At 35.6% G+C, this 19,292-nt stretch overlaps 1 protein-coding gene across 1 annotated transcript; it reads right to left on the bottom strand.

Moving 5' to 3' along the window:
* Positions 1 to 3,435: 3,435 nt before the first annotated feature.
* LOC116302402 (uncharacterized) lies at positions 3,436 to 16,274 on the bottom strand. Its single transcript, XM_031711690.2, has 4 exons — positions 15,897 to 16,274; positions 6,292 to 6,406; positions 4,968 to 5,311; positions 3,436 to 4,636 (listed from the first exon to the last, which is right to left on the bottom strand). The coding sequence occupies exons 1-4, from the start codon at positions 16,272 to 16,274 to the stop codon at positions 4,496 to 4,498; spliced, it is 978 nt and encodes a 325-aa protein (XP_031567550.2). The 3' UTR covers positions 3,436 to 4,495.
* Between the last annotated feature and the right edge of the window lie 3,018 nt (positions 16,275 to 19,292).

The following is a 19,292-nucleotide window of genomic DNA, read 5'->3' as shown; positions in this document are numbered from 1 at the left end:
CCACAATGAGCAAAATCTAAATTTTGACTGTGACCGGCCGATGCTTAATATTAGTGGACCTTGGACCTTCGCTCTTAAATTACTTGATGAAATTAGCTATAGCGTGGAATGAAACCTGGTTGTTTTTTTTTTTGTGTTTTTTTCGGCGACAAAATGAGTTTCAAAAGTTCATTCCTCTGTTGCAAATGGTATAGCTTTGAACCCCAAATAATTGACTTCTTCACATTATGCAAGGTATAAAAACAACATGAAGAAGAACTATCAAACTGCTAAGGGAGTATTAAATTCACAGGATAATCAAAGGAAAAAGCCGGCAATTGGAAAATACCCATTCGGGTACTGATGAAGATGATCTTGCATTGATGAAGCATCAAAGTGCTGTTTTGATTTTTCAAATTGATCGTCCATATTTAGTTATTAAACTAAATAAATGTATTAAGCAATCTTCACTTTATTTCACATTCGTATTCATGAATTGCATTGTTTTCAATTGAAGTGTTTTTTTTTTTCCTACGAGGTTTATTTGGTGCGTTAGGACCGCCTGATCAACTACAACAATCCTTTGCGTGTGTTCCCCGAAATCTCTTGGTTTTTAATCCAAACTTCTATCCAAATATGGATTCAATAATCCTGAAGCGAGATGACATTACCCCCGTCTCTAGACCATAAACCTTTTCACACTGCATTTGTTCTTTGATTATGACTATTGTTCCTGTATTCTCTTAGGAATCAAACATATTAATATGAAAGAATTTTAAACAGTTTTGTACATTTACAATAAAATTGATATAAATTTTTAAAAGTCAATAATGAATGCAACCTCGTTCCCAGGGCCCTCTCGGCCCGACTCCAAAACAAAATGGCGGTCGTCGGGGCGAAGACCCTGGTAAAGGCTGGTCACGTGATCTAAAATACTCCAAGATTTTTGGAGTATTTGATCACGTGGTTTTCGTTCCAAAATGGCGGCCAAACTAGTATCCCAAATCGTCTAAATGTGGGAAAAAGGCCTTTCTTCGTGTGTACGTTGCTCCCGTTTTAGAGTACAAGACAGTTTTTGGATTGCTTTTTCCCCTTTTCGTTTCTTTATTTTAAGTAAACTGTTAGTTTTTCATTTATGTATCGTCATATTTTATTTGTAAATCTTCTAATATTTATTTAATGTAATATATTGCCTCCCGCCTAGATTAGCTTTATGCTATTTGCGGGAGGGTGATAAATTGTGTATATATAGTCATTATTTTGTAAAAATAAACTTGAAACTTGAAACTTGAAACTTGAAAGCTGCAATTTGTGCGAAAGTTCACCAACAACGGTTTTTTAGCTATTTTTTTCCGCTTAGAAACAAAAGTGATGTAAAGAAACTTACTCCGGGAGTCCTGGCTTAATACTTCATATGGTTTCACTTTCTACTGCTACTGCTACTTCTTATAGCTTTGACTGCTTGGATACTGAGATTCGGATTTTCTCTTGGAGTTACCCATTGTCTATCAAATGACCCGTAGCTTAACTGTTTATGACACTTTTAAGATTGCTACCCAAGATGTATCTTTCTTTGAGTACTTCGAAGATCATAGGTCATAGATTTCGTCATGTTGGATGCCCATGACCAATTGTGTCTTGTGTTTCCCCAGCCAAGAGAGAAACTCTTCAATATTCAGGTTATTTGTGACAGACCTTGGTAGAAATGACAATCTTAATGTGCTCTATGTTCAAGCACAATTCAATATATACTGAATATTGTATATGTAGCCCTAAATCTTTAGAATTTCTGTTGTATTTAAAAAAGGATTCATTGAATAAAAAAGTATGTGCTTCCTTGCAAAATTGTTGTTACTGTCACTATTTTTTTATGTTTTAGGCAATAGGATGAATGGTGAAACAATATCACAAATTAGCACCCTTCTGTGCACCCCTCTTTAGGCTATCCTATTTTGGGGTAGACCATGACTTGTAAGAGTTCTTTTTCATGATGATTACTGTTTGCAATATTGAATTATATTATTAATGAGGATTTCTCATACGCGTATGAGTAGCCAGGTTGGAGAAAAAGAATTACATTTAATTCCAGGAGATGGGAGGGGGGTGGGGGAATAAAAAAATTAAAGTACAGCTAGTCCATATAAAGAATAGTCTAACCCTTACATGTAAGAATTTCAATGTTTCTAAAATTATCAGGTCACTTGAATAATTAGACAAATGAAAGTTACTAGCTAGTTACTCTCACATCCTTATAACAAGTTATTGCTATCTTGCAGCTGAAGCAATGACTGACTTGCAGTAACCGCAATAAATAAGTTTAGATTAAGGATTTTGAATTAGTGACAAATGTTCTTATACATTTGTTTTCTTTCAAACATGTTTAGGTTGTTTGTCACTTCTTTCAGCATTGCCAGTTAGCAATGTTGTTAATTTTTTAACAGGTTTTTTTAACACCACCAACAGCAATTTGTTACTTCAATACTTTATTTATTTACAATACTACTGTAAATTTATTACAATAAATATACAACTATAGTTTATTACTCTCATATTCATAGAATTATTAAGGCAACAGACAACTTAAACAACTCGAATGTAAACTTCGTTGTTCAAGTCTATCTTTCTTTTATTCCGTTTGAAGATAATCGTGCGCAATTAAGTTTTTCATAACTTTCTTGGGTTGTATTTTTGCACCCTGTACTATTATGATTTTATTATGTATTATGTGGGGTATCATGTGTAGCTTCCAGGTCATATTAAATAAATTCTTTCGAACCTACTTTGTTTCATGGCGGTTTTTAACATCGAACTAAGTTGTACCAATCATTCAAACCTTGTATGCGCCATTTAGAAATATCAGTAGAAGCCGTTGGGTCATTGCTCTTTCTTTTTAAATCATAAATAACACGACTTTTTTAGGATGAAACGATTCACCGAGGAACAAGACGAATACAGATAAGAAGTCGGCCATCTTGTACTATAAAATTTCAACCAATCAAAGTGCTTGTAAAGAATTTTTTTCAGGAGCCAATCAAAACGCTTGATAGAACAGCCTTTACCAGGGTCTTCTCCCTGACGAACGCCATTTTGTTTTGGAGTCGGGCCGAGAGGGCCCTGGGAACGAGGTTGTAATGAATGTAAATATAAATATGTATAAGGGTCATCTATCAATGAGTAAAAGTTAAAATATTATATAAAAGTATGAGATATATTAAAGTGCACATGAACCCTTCGACAATACTTTCAGTACTGATTCTACACGAAGTAAATAGTTGAATGGTAAAATATTTCTTGATTTGAGTGATGCGTTTCTAAGTTATGAAGGTTTATACTTCCAATATGCTAATGAGTGTGACGTCTATTAAGGCTTAATCAAATATACAAAATCGAACTGGTTCATAGAAACAGTATTTAGAAAGCATCATTATTTTACTCATGGTTTACGTGAAAGCTATTTACAATTTTTATTTTCAAAATGGCCAGCATTTAGTATTACTAGTTACAACAAAAACACTCAAATACCTTACCTGACGTCATCATCATTAACATATTGCAAGTATAAACCTTCATAACTTAGAGACGCATCACTCAAATCAAGAAATATGTTACCAATCAACTATTTACTTCATGCAGAATCAGTACTGAAAGTATTGTCGAAGGGTTCATGTGCACTTTAAAGTATTTTTTGAATAAATAAGTCTTTATATTTCGTTTTAAAGTGTCAATAGTCCCTTTCACAGTTCCCTGCGCCATCTTGAAAGGTAATCGTGCCTTTGCATCGAAGCGAGACGAACGGTGACTTACAATGATAGAGACCTTTTTTAACACCTCGAATATGTATTCACATGTGTCTATCATTGCAAGCTCACCGTTTGTCTCGCTTCGATGCAAAGGCACGGTTACCTTTCAAGATGGCGCAGGGAACTGTGAAGGGGTCATTTGATTGGCTGGCTCATATATGATATAATAAATCGTTCCAAAGTTTGAGAGCACAAGTTGAGAAAGCACGTAGTCCATAGGTTTTCAGATTATATTTCTTCGATTCAAGCAGCAACTTGAATTCAGATCTGAGGCTGCGGCGAGGAAAATAAAAAGTCAATAGATTGCGGAGATATCAGGTGCTGATAAATGGTTCATGGTTTTGTGGACATAAAGAAGGATCTTGAATTCAATGCGTAGTTCAACAGGAAGCCAGTGGAGTTCTTTCAGAATTGGAGTGATAGAAGCAGATTTTCGTGACATACTGATAAGTCTAGCAGCAGAGATTAGCACATATTGAAGACGTTGGAGTACATTTTTTGGAGTACATTTACGCTGTTTTAAGGATCATTTTCCAAAACATTGCCCCGCTGATGCATTGAGATGCCATCTCGACACTGTTTCTTTTCTTTTAACCTCAGAATGGCTAATACATTTTTGAATGATTGACAGAAACCCAGATATTTTGGGCTGTATTCGTTGATTAATTATGAAAATATGTCTAATAATGCCTGCTGTTAAGGACCCCGAACTACTCTCAAGGGCAGCCGTATAATTCAGCCCGCAAAGCAATGTGATATGCCCACGAATTTACAACTATCCTAACGTAACGAGCCACGATAGCATTCTGTAGAGTATTTGTTTGTACGGTATTTCTGTCGCTATTAGCTTGGAAAATCTGCAATACAATAGATAAGATAAATAGTTTACCCATTCATCAATGCATGCATTCATCCAAGCATCCATATGCATGCATGCATCTATCCATGCATTTATGCATTTATGCATGCATGCATCCATCCACCCCCATCCATCCATCCCCATCCATCCATCCCCATCCATCCATCCCCATCCATCTATCCCTCTATCCATCCATATTCATCCATCCGTCCATATCAATCGATATCCATCCATCCATCCATCCATCCATCCATCCATCCATCCATCCATCCATCCATCCATCCATCCATCCATCCATCCATCCATCCATCCATCCATCCATCCATTACCTTCTTGGCGTTATTTTCGAAGTAAAAATCCCACGCGATCCCGTCGGTGCTGTATTGTATAGTATAACTAGTGACCCATTGGTTATAGCCCATCGGTCTTCCTTGTGTGGCTACCATGGTAACGGCAGAGATCTGTCCAAGGTCTATCTGTAAATATTCACCTTGCCTCGTTGATTTAGCTATCCAAGTACCTACGTCTCGATTGACGTCATAGGGTTGGGACGGAACATTGTTAAGTCTTCCACGCCATGGCTCCTTACCAGACCCAAAGAATGATGAGGCAGTAATGGCCTTGTTAGGAATGGTACCGTCTTCTAGACCCAATGCATGTGACTTTTGGCACACTAAAACGAAATAATTTCATGCATGATGCTTCAATAAGCTATTGAGAGAAAGGAGAGAAAAAAAGAAAAAAAAAAAAAAAAAAAAAAAAAGAGAGAAAAAAAAAAGGTACCAAAATTTATCTGTCATTATCAACATCATTAAAAAAATGCAAGGTCATTTTATAGGGATATTAAGAAATTAAATGTCCCCGAAGCCGAGGGAAGTTTAGTAGAAGTCCCGAGGCCGTTCATAACAACCAATATTTCCACGAACCATTACAAAACTGGTTGTCTAAGTTGCATAAACTTAACCAGTGTTTTTAAGTTGTTTTTACAGTGTTTAGATTGGACTATATCATGACTTTTAATAATAATAATAATAATAATAATAATAATAATGATAATAATAATAATAATAATAAATATTAATAATAATTATTTATTTATATAGCGTAAATTTCATGATAGTCCATATACGCTTCACAATATCCAGTAAAAGAAAGAACAAACAAACAAAATAAAAATATAGCCAATCTAGAATGAATAAGAGATACAACAAACTAATAAAAAGAAAAAGAAAAGAAAAGCTAAGATAAAGAAAAAACAATGGCTTAATTCATAAAATAAGCCGGAATGAATAAGAAGGTTTTAAGCTTTTGATTTAGGAATGTGATTTTTTGGTATTTTAGCCAGAAAAGCACAAAAAGTTCTTTTAGTTTCAGATCATCTCAGATCTACGACCGATAACGTTTATTTCCATAGGTGTTTACAAGAGCGTGCCTTCAGATGAAGATCCGAAATAATAAAAGCATATAATTGTGACCAATAACTTCACACAGGGTTACCGTGAAAGGTTAAGTGCACACAAATAATGATATGCACGTTTTATGCATATCAATGACTTTCACGAATCGTACGGATCAGTTCGATAGTATTGGACAACCCTCTCCTATATCTGCCCTTTCCAACTTACGATGGAATGTATTTAGGGTCATCCATACCTTTGCAATGTTTGCCTTCGTAGGGAGGTCTTGGGCACACACATTCGTAGGTGTTGTTATGGTAATTAGGAATGCAAGGCAAATTGTGAAGACATGGAGACTTGCTGCAGTCGGACTGTACAAAAGAGAAAAGGAATGAAAATTTGATGCAATCGATTTTTACAAATTCTTTTTTACATAAATATCTTCTCTCTCTCTCTCTTTGTTTCCTTATTTTTGTTGTTAAATTTAATTAAGGTGTATATCAAGAAAAAAATAATAATTTCAAAATCACTTATATGTGAACAGTGTAGTAGAATGGTTGCAGTATTTGTGTATGTGATCTTCTCTTTCCAGAGATATAAACATTTGAAATATCAATATGCAAATGAGATGGCGTAAATTCAATAATGTGTTACATTTTGCAGTGTGATTTACGACAAGTATTCCGAAGTGAAATAACTCAAAAGTGTACAAAGCCATATATATTTCAATCATAAGGATGATTTGCAAATGAAAAAAACAGCAGTACTTTCCACAAAAGCATTTATGTATAATAAATTAGTCTTGAATTTACGTCATCTCATTTGCATATTGATATTTCAAATGTTTATATCTCCTAAAAGAAAATTTGACATACGAAAATACTGGAACAATATTACTACACTATTCATATATAAGTGATTTTGAAAGAAAAAAAAAATCCTTGATATACACTTTAAATAACAAATAGTTCAATTACCGCCGTTTGCATTACTACGCGGCCACCCCATACACAAATCGAGTCGTGTAGTTTGCGATAGACTACAATAAATCATTCATGTTGACGCCATTTATACACGTTTGGATCAGTGAGTTGGCTTATCTATCAAACTTCCTCAGTCAGATATCATGAAGGAAAGTTGCGAAAGCGATTGCAAAGAGTTTGAGTACATCCAAGTAGAATGAGGTGTTTGATTGATGGCAGTCTATTGCAAACTACACGACGCGATTTGTGCCTGGGGTGGCCACGTAGTAATGCAAACGACGGGTAACCATAGTTAGAGTGTACTGTTTAGAAAACCCGGCAAACAAAAGGCAGGCTTATTGTTTCTCTTTTTGGGTTGAGGCTAAGTAAATACCCACACATATCATTAACTTTGCACTTTGGTTTGACATAAACCCATCCTCTGTAGTTCGCATTAATAGAGTTGTTCCCGAGTTATGGCAATATTTGCACAATCAAATCCGTTGGCCGCCTTTAAAGAATGGGTCAATCTTAGGTTTGTTCAAGCGGGCTTTCTGGGTAACACGCATGACGATAGATCATACCGGGTAAAGCTCTTGGCCGACAGAGCTTATCCCGATGGTGGACCACTTACCACGCCAGTCATGGCTATACAAATACATCTTAAATAATCGGGAGAGACGGCGAACTCTGAAGTTTAAGAGATGCTTGACGTAACGGAGAATAAAGATCGAACACGTTCATAAGCGGTATATGGAGGCATCCAAGGTGACTACTTTCTTCCTGTTTATACCTTATAGCTTTCTTGGCGGAAAGGCGCATAAGGCTATCTGAAAATATCTGAGGCCTTGTGATACCGTAAAATCCCGGTTATAAATCGGCTCTGGAATAACGAGCCGCAGCCAAACAAACTTTGCGTATAGCAGGGGTACCAGTAGCTCAGGTAAAACGTAATAATCTTGGAACATTGTGGTTTCAATATTTCAAGATCCTAATATAATATATTTGGCGCGAATTACGAAGCGCCCCGTAGATCAATAATTCAACTACAACAATGGCGTATTGGTTTTCTGCTGCTGACTTGACCGAAGGCTGTCATCCAAGTAGAAAGAGATTTCCGTAACCGTACCAGAGTCTTTGCAGCAATTTAAAGGGCCACTTGGACGAAAATCGTTCCAAAATTAAAACTCTTTCATTCGAGCTGGAACTTTGCTGAAATAATCTTGAACACATTAAGGACCTCTTACTGAAATATCTTTCTAATATTCGAAAGGGAAGGGCCAAAATTTTACGATTTATTTTCGTCTGCCATTAATTTCTTTGTCACGGCCAACGAGTCATTATGCACCGCAGTTTTACGCTGTGACGTCATTTACTCAACACCATCATGTTAGCGTCGTTTTGACTATACATTTCTTGTTAGATTACCTGAAGTTTATTTGATGTTTTAAACGCGTTATCGTGAAAAGAATCTCTAAACAGACTTTTTTTAAACCTTTGATACCTCTTCAAATATGATGGAAACTCCCTTGGACGCTCGCTTTGTCAATCCTGAAGAGTTAGAACCATAAGTTATAATGTATGAAGATGAAGCCGAACTAGAAGAAGAAGCAATGCTTGGGAAGAGGTTTTCATAAAAATTCCTTACGTTCATTTCATTATTTGTATTTGCTACATACTGTCTATGATATAAAGATCTTAAATCTGAAGTTTCAATGTAATCTAATAGTGATTGATGTTATGAAAAAAACCGATTACCTTTTGAATTCTGCGTTGTGATATAAAGATTTGTGACAATATACTTAGATCTACGTGCCGAATAATTTAGAATGTGAGCTCGTAATTCTCCTAGCTGATTTACTACAGAACGGTTATTATTTGCTTCAAAATGTTTATTATGCATTGAATAGGTACAAACATACGATTATCTAATATCATCTTTGTAAAAGAACATGTCAAGGGTTTCTTATTTATTACTCGCGCGACAGCGGCGTCTGTCACTCAGCTCGTAGATTTTTCTTTCATTGTGTCGGATGTCTCGCGGACCCAAATTGTGAGGTTGCTCTTTGCCCTTGTACGTAAATATACCTTGAAAAATTGTTATCCTTAAAATGATTCGAATAAATCCCGAATATTTTAGTCACTTCGCGCGATGGAACCGCTAGAATCTCGTCCATGCGTCCTACTTTGTTGTGATTCTTGGCGTGCCGAGATGTATTGAAATTTTCGAATTATGATCGTCAGTATTATTGAAACTGAAAACTTTCAGCGCCTAGACATCGTTTGGTCATATAGTAGTTAGGAAACCGAATGAAACATTATATATTTTCTGAATAAACCAAATAAACCGAGTTTTACGAACATGGCACATACATTACCCACCAATGTTTTGGTTTGGGTTGAGTAAATGACGTCATAAGTACTCGTGCCAGTCTTCTTGAGTCGAATTCTGTGAGTCAAAGAAATTAATGGCGGACGAAAATGAATCGTAAAGTTTTGGCCCTTTCCTTTCGAATATCAGAAAGGTATTCCAGTGGGTGGTTCTTAATGTATTCAAGATTATTTCAGCAAAGTTCCAGCTCGAATGAAAGAGTTTTAATTTTGGAGCGATTTTCGTCCAAGTGGCCCTTTAAAGGTGGCTGGACCACCTCACGCGCTTGACCGCTACCTTCCAAGTTTGGAATGCTGGTGCATAAATGTGTTTTATCCGATTGCAAATCTTTTTTGCACATTGAGTCACATAAAGATTGAATTAATGTTTGATGCAGTTTTTTTATGAGATCGGACGTCATAACACGTGATTATGATGAAATATTTATTTTCGTTTAGAGAGCAATTTTAGCCTTGCATAGCGTTCAACGCTAAAATGCTTCGTACCACGTAATTATATACTAGATGCCTCCATTTTTAGGGATCTTTGAAAAAATCTATCTAGCTAATTATGAAATATTTGAGATTATTTAAATATAGTGCATAATCTACTTCAAAACTAACTAATGGATTTCATACGGCCGAAATTGATATTTCAGAGCTATATATTCACAAAAGTCATTGCTCATTTAGTTTTACTCTGTATCTAGTTTTAAAAGGAACATTTTGAAGGTAATCGAGTTATGCGATTTTGTGAAAACGTATAATGCATAAGACGGGGTAAACATTTGATGCGCACTTTTCATTGCAGTTTTCTAGTCAATCTTACTAGATCTTCCATTATTCTAAAATTCGCCGATAATTTCTCTCAAAACAACGTCAGGATACAAATTAGAACTTAAACTAATATTACACAAAATTGCAAGACTATTGAACTCATTTAAAGCGATCTAAAGCGAACGGGAGATACAGAAAACATTGATCGTTTCCCAACGATTTGATGCTCTGGGAAGTCTATTGTTTGTTAATGATCATATCATCAAATTCTTTCGCACCATGCACGGTCGACTGATCTCACTTGGCTGCTTTCCGATTTACTCCCGAAGTTTGTTTCTTTATTTAAACTCAAAAGTCTGGCTCGCTTCTTTCTTGAAGTTTTTATTTGAGGCATGTTCGCCGATTCTATTCACTCACACTGACAAGTGAAGTACATCATGACAAACGTCCAACGTTTGAATAAAAAAAACCCTGTTTATTACCAAACTTCGGGAGTAAATCGGAAAGCAGCCAAACTGTGTTTATGTCCTAGTCAGGCACAACATAGTCAAGACATTTTGATGATTTGCTATAAGGCACAGCGCAAAGGCCTGATAAACGCTCAAGTTTAAATTTATAAGTTACTTTAGGTAGAACAACCCAGAGGTAAGTTTTTAATATGCGATTCTCATGAGTATGAAGGTCAATTTTTTATTCTAGCATTTATCCAGGACGATTTATCCATGGTCAATTTTGATTTTTTCTGAGCCTGAGTGCTTCGGGTATATTGAACTTGACTGTTCTATATGCTTAGCTGGTTCATCCAGGACGAAGTCCTGGTCAATTTTGATTTTTCAGAGCCTGAGTGCTTCGGGTATATTGAACTTATCTGTTCTCTATGCTTAGCTGGTTCCTCCAGTATGAAATCCTGGTCAATTTTGATTTTTTCAGAGCCTGAATGCTTCGGGTATATTGAACTTATCTGTTCTCTATGCTTAGCTGGTTCATCCAGGACGAAGTCCTGGTCAATTTTGATTTTTCAGAGCCTGAGTGCTTCGGGTATATTGAACTTGACTGTTCTCTATGCTTAGCTGGTTCATCCAGTATGAAATCCTGGTCAATTTTGATTTTGTCAGAGCCTGAATGCTTCGGGTATATTAAATTTATCTGTTCTCTATGCTTAGCTGATTCATCCAGTACTGTCCTGGCATGAGTTGGTTATTTTGTCGAAAGAAACCAAAGATTTTCGTCGTTCAAAAATGGTGATTTAATTCCGATATTATATGGAAATCACTTTTATTTCAAACCGTTCGAAAAGTATCTAAAATATGATATTCATTAGTAGCTTAGAGAAGAAAAGTTATTTTCCCTCAGGTAAATACCTCGAGTATGTAATCTCGCCACGGGGACGGCTGAGGTCAAACGCTCCGTCGCGACGTTATTGTAGTGTTGTAGTATTGGAATAATAGCGCATTAATGTAAAATTTGAATTTATCTATCATAAATATGTTTCATTATACTACGGAAGCCCTGGAGGGACATTCGTACATCGCACTTCACACTTCGTATTTCACATATTTAAGTGGAAACTTCACACTTCATTCTTCACGCTTCACATTTCACACTTCATAATTCACTTAAAGTGCCTATAACCTTTATAGGATTATCATCAATTTTGATTTTCTGTGTGTTGGAGATGAATAAACAAAAATGTTTTTTCGATTAACTAAATATTCTCGGAGATATAGCGCCCTAAAGTACGCAGTTTTGCCACGCCCCATCCATTTGGACGGGATAAAGAGGAACTGGGCCGAGCAGAGTCTCGCTGAGTGGTGACGTCACAACAAGAACGAATGTTTTGATAAGCAAAGATTCTTACTAGTTCTTCGGTCAGAATATGAGAAAATGCCGACTAGATGTGTTGTTGCTGGGTGCTCAAACACCCCAGATTTTACGAAAGGTATATACTTGCATAAGATCCCATTTCATAACGACAATCGTCCAGAAGCAAAGATGGATTGATTTTGTGAAGAGAAAGCAAGCAAATTTCAACCCCTCGGCTACCTCCGTCATATTTTCTACACACTTCCTACCAGAGGATTATAATCAGAGATTTTATCTTGTCTCGTAAAATCGTCCTCAGTTAGTTAAAGATGAGGCTGGGACTGTTGGCATCCCAAGGATTTATGTTTGCAACCATGAAGAGCAAACCAAACTGTCGGATCGTAATCGCCGAAAAGTGTCGCTGGCCAAATCTCCAGGAATATTTTCTTGTCAAACTTGTTCGATAGTCCTAATTCTCTGATTTTGGTTTTCAAACTGTTTAAATTATCTATTTTCCAAAGGTCTTAAAAGATGCCTTGCCTCCGTGTCTTCACCGAAAGAAGTGAGTTGCCGGTGCGAGAATGAGTCGAACAACAACAACTATTTTTAATCTTATAGTACACTCAACAAAATTACTCGACTCTGATTGGTCGAGAGGAGTACAATTATAGCGTTAATTGTACTCCGTAGGAGAACCGAATTAAGTCGCTATGGAAACACGGCCAAAACAATGTCGACAGCAAAAAAAAAAAAAAAAAAAAAAAATCCGTAAAAACTAATAAGAACTAATCATTTTTATGCATTTCAGTTGCGCGATGGACTGAAAATCGGCCGCCAAAAAGACAAAGATGAACGGCGTCTCTTCGCATTTTTTACTGAAATTTTGTTGAGTGAACTATAAACAAAAAATCGCACGATCTTCTCGTACAATTTGGAATTAATAGACATTCGTAATGTTTTGAAAGTTCTTTAATTGCACTCGCCTAAAGGCTCGTGCAATTACAAGAACTTTCAAAACATTACTCGTGTCTATTAATTTCCAAATTGTACTCGAGATCGTGCGATTTCCTATACTAATACAACATTTGGTGGCTAGTCGTAGGGAAAAGTATTCTTTATTTAAACATAACATATACTTTATTTGTTGTACCTAAATTGTGTCAGTAACAGGTATTATTGAACAAAATATTGACTAGTTTTATTATTGCATGCATCTTTCGTAATATCTACGACATAGAATGATAATAAAGTCAAACTTTATAACCCAAATTTAAAAAACACTTCTTGAGGTTTTTTTTTTTTTTTCGGAGGATCGGTGTTGAGTCAGTACGTAAGTCCTATTTTTAAGTAACTATAAAACTGGGGCCAGCTATAAACAATGAAAGAAACTAGCATGGAACTATTTGACAGGATAAAACCCAAGTGTCATAAACTTCTTCATCAGAACATTCCTGTTCGGGATATCCATGAACGGCTTCGTCTAATTCTTCGTCCTCGAGGTCGTAAATACTCTCATTCTCGTCGCTTGAATCAAAGTATTCATCAGCATTATCAGTGGATTCCATCTTACAGCCTTTCTTTGACAACTGGTTAATTTCAAAGATACAAAGAGGCAAATAAAGCGAGCAAAACAGGTAAAAACACTGGAAGGAACAGCCAAGCTCCACTTTGTTTTACTTATTGGAAGCCGAGTCGTTCTTGTTGTGACGTCATTCGACGCCAACTAGGTACCAGACCTCGCGATCCCGTCCAAATCGATGGGGCGTGGCAAAACTGCGTAATTTAGGGCGTTATATCTCCGAGAATATTTAGTCAATCGAAAAATATTTTTTTTGTTTATTCATCTCCAACACACAGAAAATCAAAATTGATCATAATCCTATAAAGGTTATAGGCACTTTAGAGTTTCAGTTATCAAAATTTACTTCGGACTTAGTGTGCATTTCAGAAAATCAGACAAGAAGCTAGAAAACCAACAGATATGGTAAGTCTATTTTTGCTAGGTAGGTCCATTTACTAGATATGTACGACTAAACTTTTTTGTTTTATTTTCTTTCTTTCTGTTTTTTTTTAGGTCGTGATCAGGTGGTGCTTTACTATCATTTTCGTTGTATACGTTGTTGGCACCGCAGAGACACAAGTGTTGCCACGGTACACTTTTTCTCATCTCCAAGGTTATCAAAGAGAAGAAATTGGAAGAGATGACTTGATTGTCAACTATTTTAATCAAGGATATTCCTATAATGAAATAATTTTCACTTTATTAAGTGTTCCTTACATATGTGAAATAAGAAGTGCGAAGTGCGAAGTATGAATGTCCCTCCAGGGCTTCCGTATTATACCGACCAATTAGAAAAGAAAGATGAAATCTCAAAGTAGTATTATTCTTTTAACCTTGCGTTACCATGGGCATTTACGAAATCTGAATGTATAGAGACCCCCAACTGATGGGGAATGGAAACTCACCCATCGGGCCATCTGTTGGGCCTATTTTGGTTGCCAAGAGCTAGCGTGCAAAACCAATAAAGATTTCTAAAGCTCTAGTCGCCTTGTATACGTCTTCAGTAAACTCTCGTTTCAGGAACAGAATTCGGTGTTATTAGCATAAAATTAAGATATTAGCATTTCTTTAAAGCGGGTTACTTGAAATCTACGCTTTATATTTTTTAAAATAATTTTTCGTCGATTTACTTTACTTTACTTTACCGCAACCGCATCGTTTAATGGTAGAAACGTTGACCTGGCGCCACGTGTAGGGTGAAGCTTTTGGGCGTAAGCCGAATCTTGAAACACTTCGATTCTCAGCACTATCTTCCATCTTCACCCCTGACGATTGATGCAAGCTTCAGGTCTACCACTCATACATCTTAGGTTCTAACTATACATGAGCTCATCATACAAACTTACAAGTGAATTTTTTTCCCTAAGATTGTATCTGATACCGCCCCTATACCCTCACAAAATACTACACATTCCCCTTATACCTTGTCATCTTTCTTTGTTACCTTCAAATGAATTCTTCAACTGAATACAATTTCAATAATTTCCTCTATTATTTTTATTACTATTATCGTTATTACCGTTCTCTTTTATTTCCTCCAATCCCTCATACTTATATTAATTCATTTATCTCCAAACACTCCTACTTTAATTTATAATCACCCATAAGTACTTAAAATTTTTACCATAGTTTTACTCTTGCACCAAAAAACCCTTTCCCCTTCCCTCCTTCCTTGCTTGGGTCCCAAAACCTGTGTTTACATATAGTATTCGTCCGAGTTTCTATGCTTTAAAATCGGCTTCAAGTACTTTATCAAATGTAAATCTTAGTAAATGCTCATGATTTCAAATTTGAACGAATTTACTTTCCATTTGTTTCTTCTTGAGATCAAAACTTCATTTACTATTATCTTCTCGTGTTGAAAGATATTTCACTCGTTCGCTGAGCTCACCCGTGAAATATTTTCACCATTCAAAGATAAACTTCATATCTTCGCGCCACCGTGTAATATAATACGCCCTATAAAGTAATTCCGAAATTCAGAAATCATGCAATTTCAGTTTTTTGAAACAGTTTCAAAAAATTTAGAAAATAATTTCAAAATTCAAAAATCGCTTTTTTGAAATAATCACAGAATTCAGAATTTTTGAACCTTGATAGGAACGCAAAGCTTGGTCGAATGTAAACGTATCAACACTTAACAGGTGTTTTACATTAATTCCGATTTCTATGAAAACATGCCCATTTCATCTTTCTCTCTCCAACAGTTTTTTTGTCCAATTAATAGTTTGCGTCCGCGTATTTGCGATTTGAATTTGAAAGGTGAAGCGCCAGAAAACCACATCGAACCATCTTTAAGTCCAGTAGAAAAATAAAAGATAGTGGAACGAAAGAGGAAACACAAAATTGGAAAATCTTCAAGTTTTTAAAATAATATTTCAAACTCACCCTGATGCTGTAGTGGTTAGACTCTGGATTCGGACTTTGAAACTTGGACGAAGAGTTGTATTTATCAGTCGGCAACAGCTCGCAGAGGTACTGAGGGTTCCCATCGTAAAAGAAGATGGGTTGTTTTCCAAAGTTGATGGAGAAACAAGTCATGTTACTGGCACAAGCAACAAGACATTGCTCGTAGTTCTGAGCATGAAACTGTTGTTTGTTTTCCACTTCTAGTTTACTGTTTGGGTGAAAAACGAAGTTAAGATAGCCGAACTCTGGTGTTCGATAATAAGGCTGTTTGGAAGCATTGAATATAACTTTGGACGAGATCGTTCGTTTAGAAAATATAGATAAGGAAAGCACACAAAGAATAGCGAGTGCCTTCATGTTTCTCTAATTGTCTTAGCAATGTGTTCAAACGAAGACAAATATCTTCAAATGACTGTGAATCCAATTAAAGTGTTAAATAAAACTTGAGAATCATGACATCACTGTAGTTGTTGCAGTATTTTGTTTAATTTGAATATATACAAGAGTTAATTAGAAAGGCGTAATAAAAACGAGTGCATTTACGTTTCTCAGCATGTGTCTTTAGCAGGGTACGCAGGCGTTCTTTAGATCCAACAAATATCTTCAAAGGGAATCTCTGTAAGTTCGTATCACAGGGTCTCGCCTCCAAAAGTAGATTTCTTTTATATTTCTACCATCAAAGCTACCTCCTATCCTTACTACCAAATTAGAGTTAGATTCCTTTGAAATTTTTTTATTTTTTTCAGCCGCTATACGAATTTTCGTCCATCCACTCCAAGTCAGTCAAAAGACGCACATTTTCAAAGTCGTTGAGGCTTATTTTCAAAGTCCGTTTTATCGATTTTTTTCTGCAAATAAAAGAAGCTTTGGTTTAGTGCTTCTAGTGACTAGAAACAGCAATTAAAAAATAAATAAAATAAAATAAAATAAATTAAAAAAGAGAGAGAGAGAGAGAGAATTAGAGAGGATTACGAAACAAAATTACGACTTATCGATATTACTGAAAGCGTGTCATGAAAAGCTAAGATTATAGGATTTAAAATATTGCCAAATTCTCACTTGTGGCACCTAAGTCAGCCATAAAATACCATTTCGCCTTGCAATAAGAAGCTTTTCATTCGATGTACGCAAAAAATGTGCGGCACATTGCGTTTCTAAGAAATTAACTAGGTTCTAATTTATGCTTTTACGTGACACAAGACGCCGTTCATTCAGTTGGTCTTTTACTGCCTACTTCTATGCTCATTATGAACAATTCTTTTGCCCAAAGTATATAATATTGCATTAAAGCTTAACCTTGAATGCTAGCTCGTCGTATCTCTTAGGGGTAAAAACAAGCAATTTGGTATCTTTTTTAGGATGTTAAAATTGAAATTTGTTATTGCGTTTGTTGCTATTGTTGCTTTTTTTTTGTCTGAATTAATTAATCAATCTATTGGCTATGATTACTCATATCTTTTTCGCAGTAAAACAAAAATACTATTCGATTCTTGAAGTCACTATCCAATGTGAGTAGCTTTTTAGTTATTTTATCGCGCTAATACAATACAGTCGGTCAATCGAAAATTGGGATAGCCATTAGGATACCCAGACAGTTTGCCAGCGCAGGTCATCGCTCAAAGTTAGTATTTCAAGATATTAACTTTTTTCCAAAACTTATTAAAACCACAAACAATTTACAGCCTACAACTTACAATTCCTTTGGGTCTCAGATTTCAGATCTCCAACCAACAACGTTTTTTGAAATAGGTGTATATGATTGGGTGTTGTAGGCCAATGGTATCTTCAATTTCTTTCAATTCCTGTACTATTCGATACGTTCTACCCGCATTACGTCTTGAATATCTTCTTCTACTTCAGGTTAAACGTTTTCCTTAGCATTGGTATTTTTTGCACTGTCTATTTTTTTCTCCAGGCAGAAAGCGGTTAAGAATCTCGCAATCTGGGTCTGTGTCGTTTTTCGCTGTTTTCATTTCTCGACCAAAGCATTTCTGCCGCAACTTGTTTGCTTTTCTACCAGTCCTCTAACCCAGGTTGAACTGTCCTGTCAAATATAACCGCTTGTTTTCTGTAATTAATTTTCCTTGATGCACGCAGTAAACATGAATATTATCTCTATTGTACTAAAGAAACCAATGTTGTCGTACAAGCTTGTTTCAGCTTCAGTAACGGTATATCCGATCATATTATCCTTTACACTTTATATTCTTTTTATTTTTACTAATTACCATAACTAAATTTACGAAAACCCAACAACATGCAATTAGTAAAAACTAATCCAGGCAGGTTGAGTGATAAATTATTTACAAGTATGATACAATACGTATACAAACAACTATAATAGATAATATTTTACAGGTGTAATAATAAATATGAATATAATTCAGTACACGCAAACAAATGGTATATTACAAACTTATGGGTTAACATTTAAATATGTGTTGATAAAAATAAAAATAAAAAATATTGAAAGAAAGAAAGTGAGTATTAGATTGAATTCTATTGAAAAAAAAAAACAAAAAAAACAAAAAAAAAAAACCACCGTACTTTTTGAGTTGAATGTACGCTATTGGACGTATTTTACAAGAGAAAATGCATGACATAACCGGGGTCAAGAAAGAAAATCGTCTCTCCTTGAAATAAAACAGAACCTGTCAAAAAAACAGAAGTGGATTTGAAAACCCCGGGCTTTCCTGAACATTTTGGTGTATAATTCATAGGAATTTGTTAAAATTTAGAATCGTATTTTTGCTGATTTTATAAGCTCATACTTTCTGTTGGCTACACATTCGCCTCTTATGGTTTCTTAGGTTTCGTAGCCTCGAAAACACGCTACTACGGTGGTTAGCGAAAGAATAGAAGATTTACGGGTCATTTAGGATGTTTTGTCACGCAGTTTACTTGTGCTATATAACTTTACTTTTAAGAACAACCTTTTGCTTTGGTAAGAGAGGAAAAAGACCGAAAAGAGCAAGTATTCCAAATGTATGGGCAATTTTTTCCAATGTTGTCACGAAACAATGGTTTCAAGTCGAGGCTGAACTCGATAAATAAAAGAATCAAGTTCAGTCTCGACTTCAAACCATTGTTTCGTGGTCAGTCAAGCGAATTTGGGAAAGGCGTATTAGCTCAGAGATTTCAACACAATATCCTTTACTCTCAAGTAATGAAAAAAAGCAATCTCCTGTTCTCTTTAATTTTTTAAACTTCCTCTTAGACACATTTGTTAAGCAAAGAGGAATTTTATTCCACAATCTTACCATATTAACGAACGAGCTCCAAAAGAGTAAATCGGCCCGTTCGCACTTGGTACTCTAAGGATTGACAATAGAATAGACATTGCATGGTAAAACCATGGAAATTAAACGTAATTAT

This window comes from Actinia tenebrosa, unplaced genomic scaffold (genome assembly GCF_029948245.1).
Source record: "Actinia tenebrosa isolate PJP-AT-01 unplaced genomic scaffold, QUT_ActTen_1.0 PGA_scaffold11__36_contigs__length_13525064, whole genome shotgun sequence".
Classification (NCBI taxonomy): domain Eukaryota; kingdom Metazoa; phylum Cnidaria; class Anthozoa; order Actiniaria; family Actiniidae; genus Actinia; species Actinia tenebrosa.
This window is presented reverse-complemented; position numbering and strand designations above follow the sequence as displayed.

Bases quoted from the DNA above. Each gene is read 5' to 3' on its own strand.
- LOC116302402 (XM_031711690.2), bottom strand. From the start codon at position 16,274: ATGAAGGCACTCGCTATTCTTTGTGTGCTTTCCTTATCTATATTTTCT. The intron at 6,407-15,896 runs GTGAGTTTGAAA...TCTTTTGTACAG, and splicing joins CTAACCACTACAGCATCAGG to TCCGACTGCAGCAAGTCTCC. The intron at 5,312-6,291 runs GTATGGATGACC...ATTTCGTTTTAG, and splicing joins CGAAGGCAAACATTGCAAAG to TGTGCCAAAAGTCACATGCA.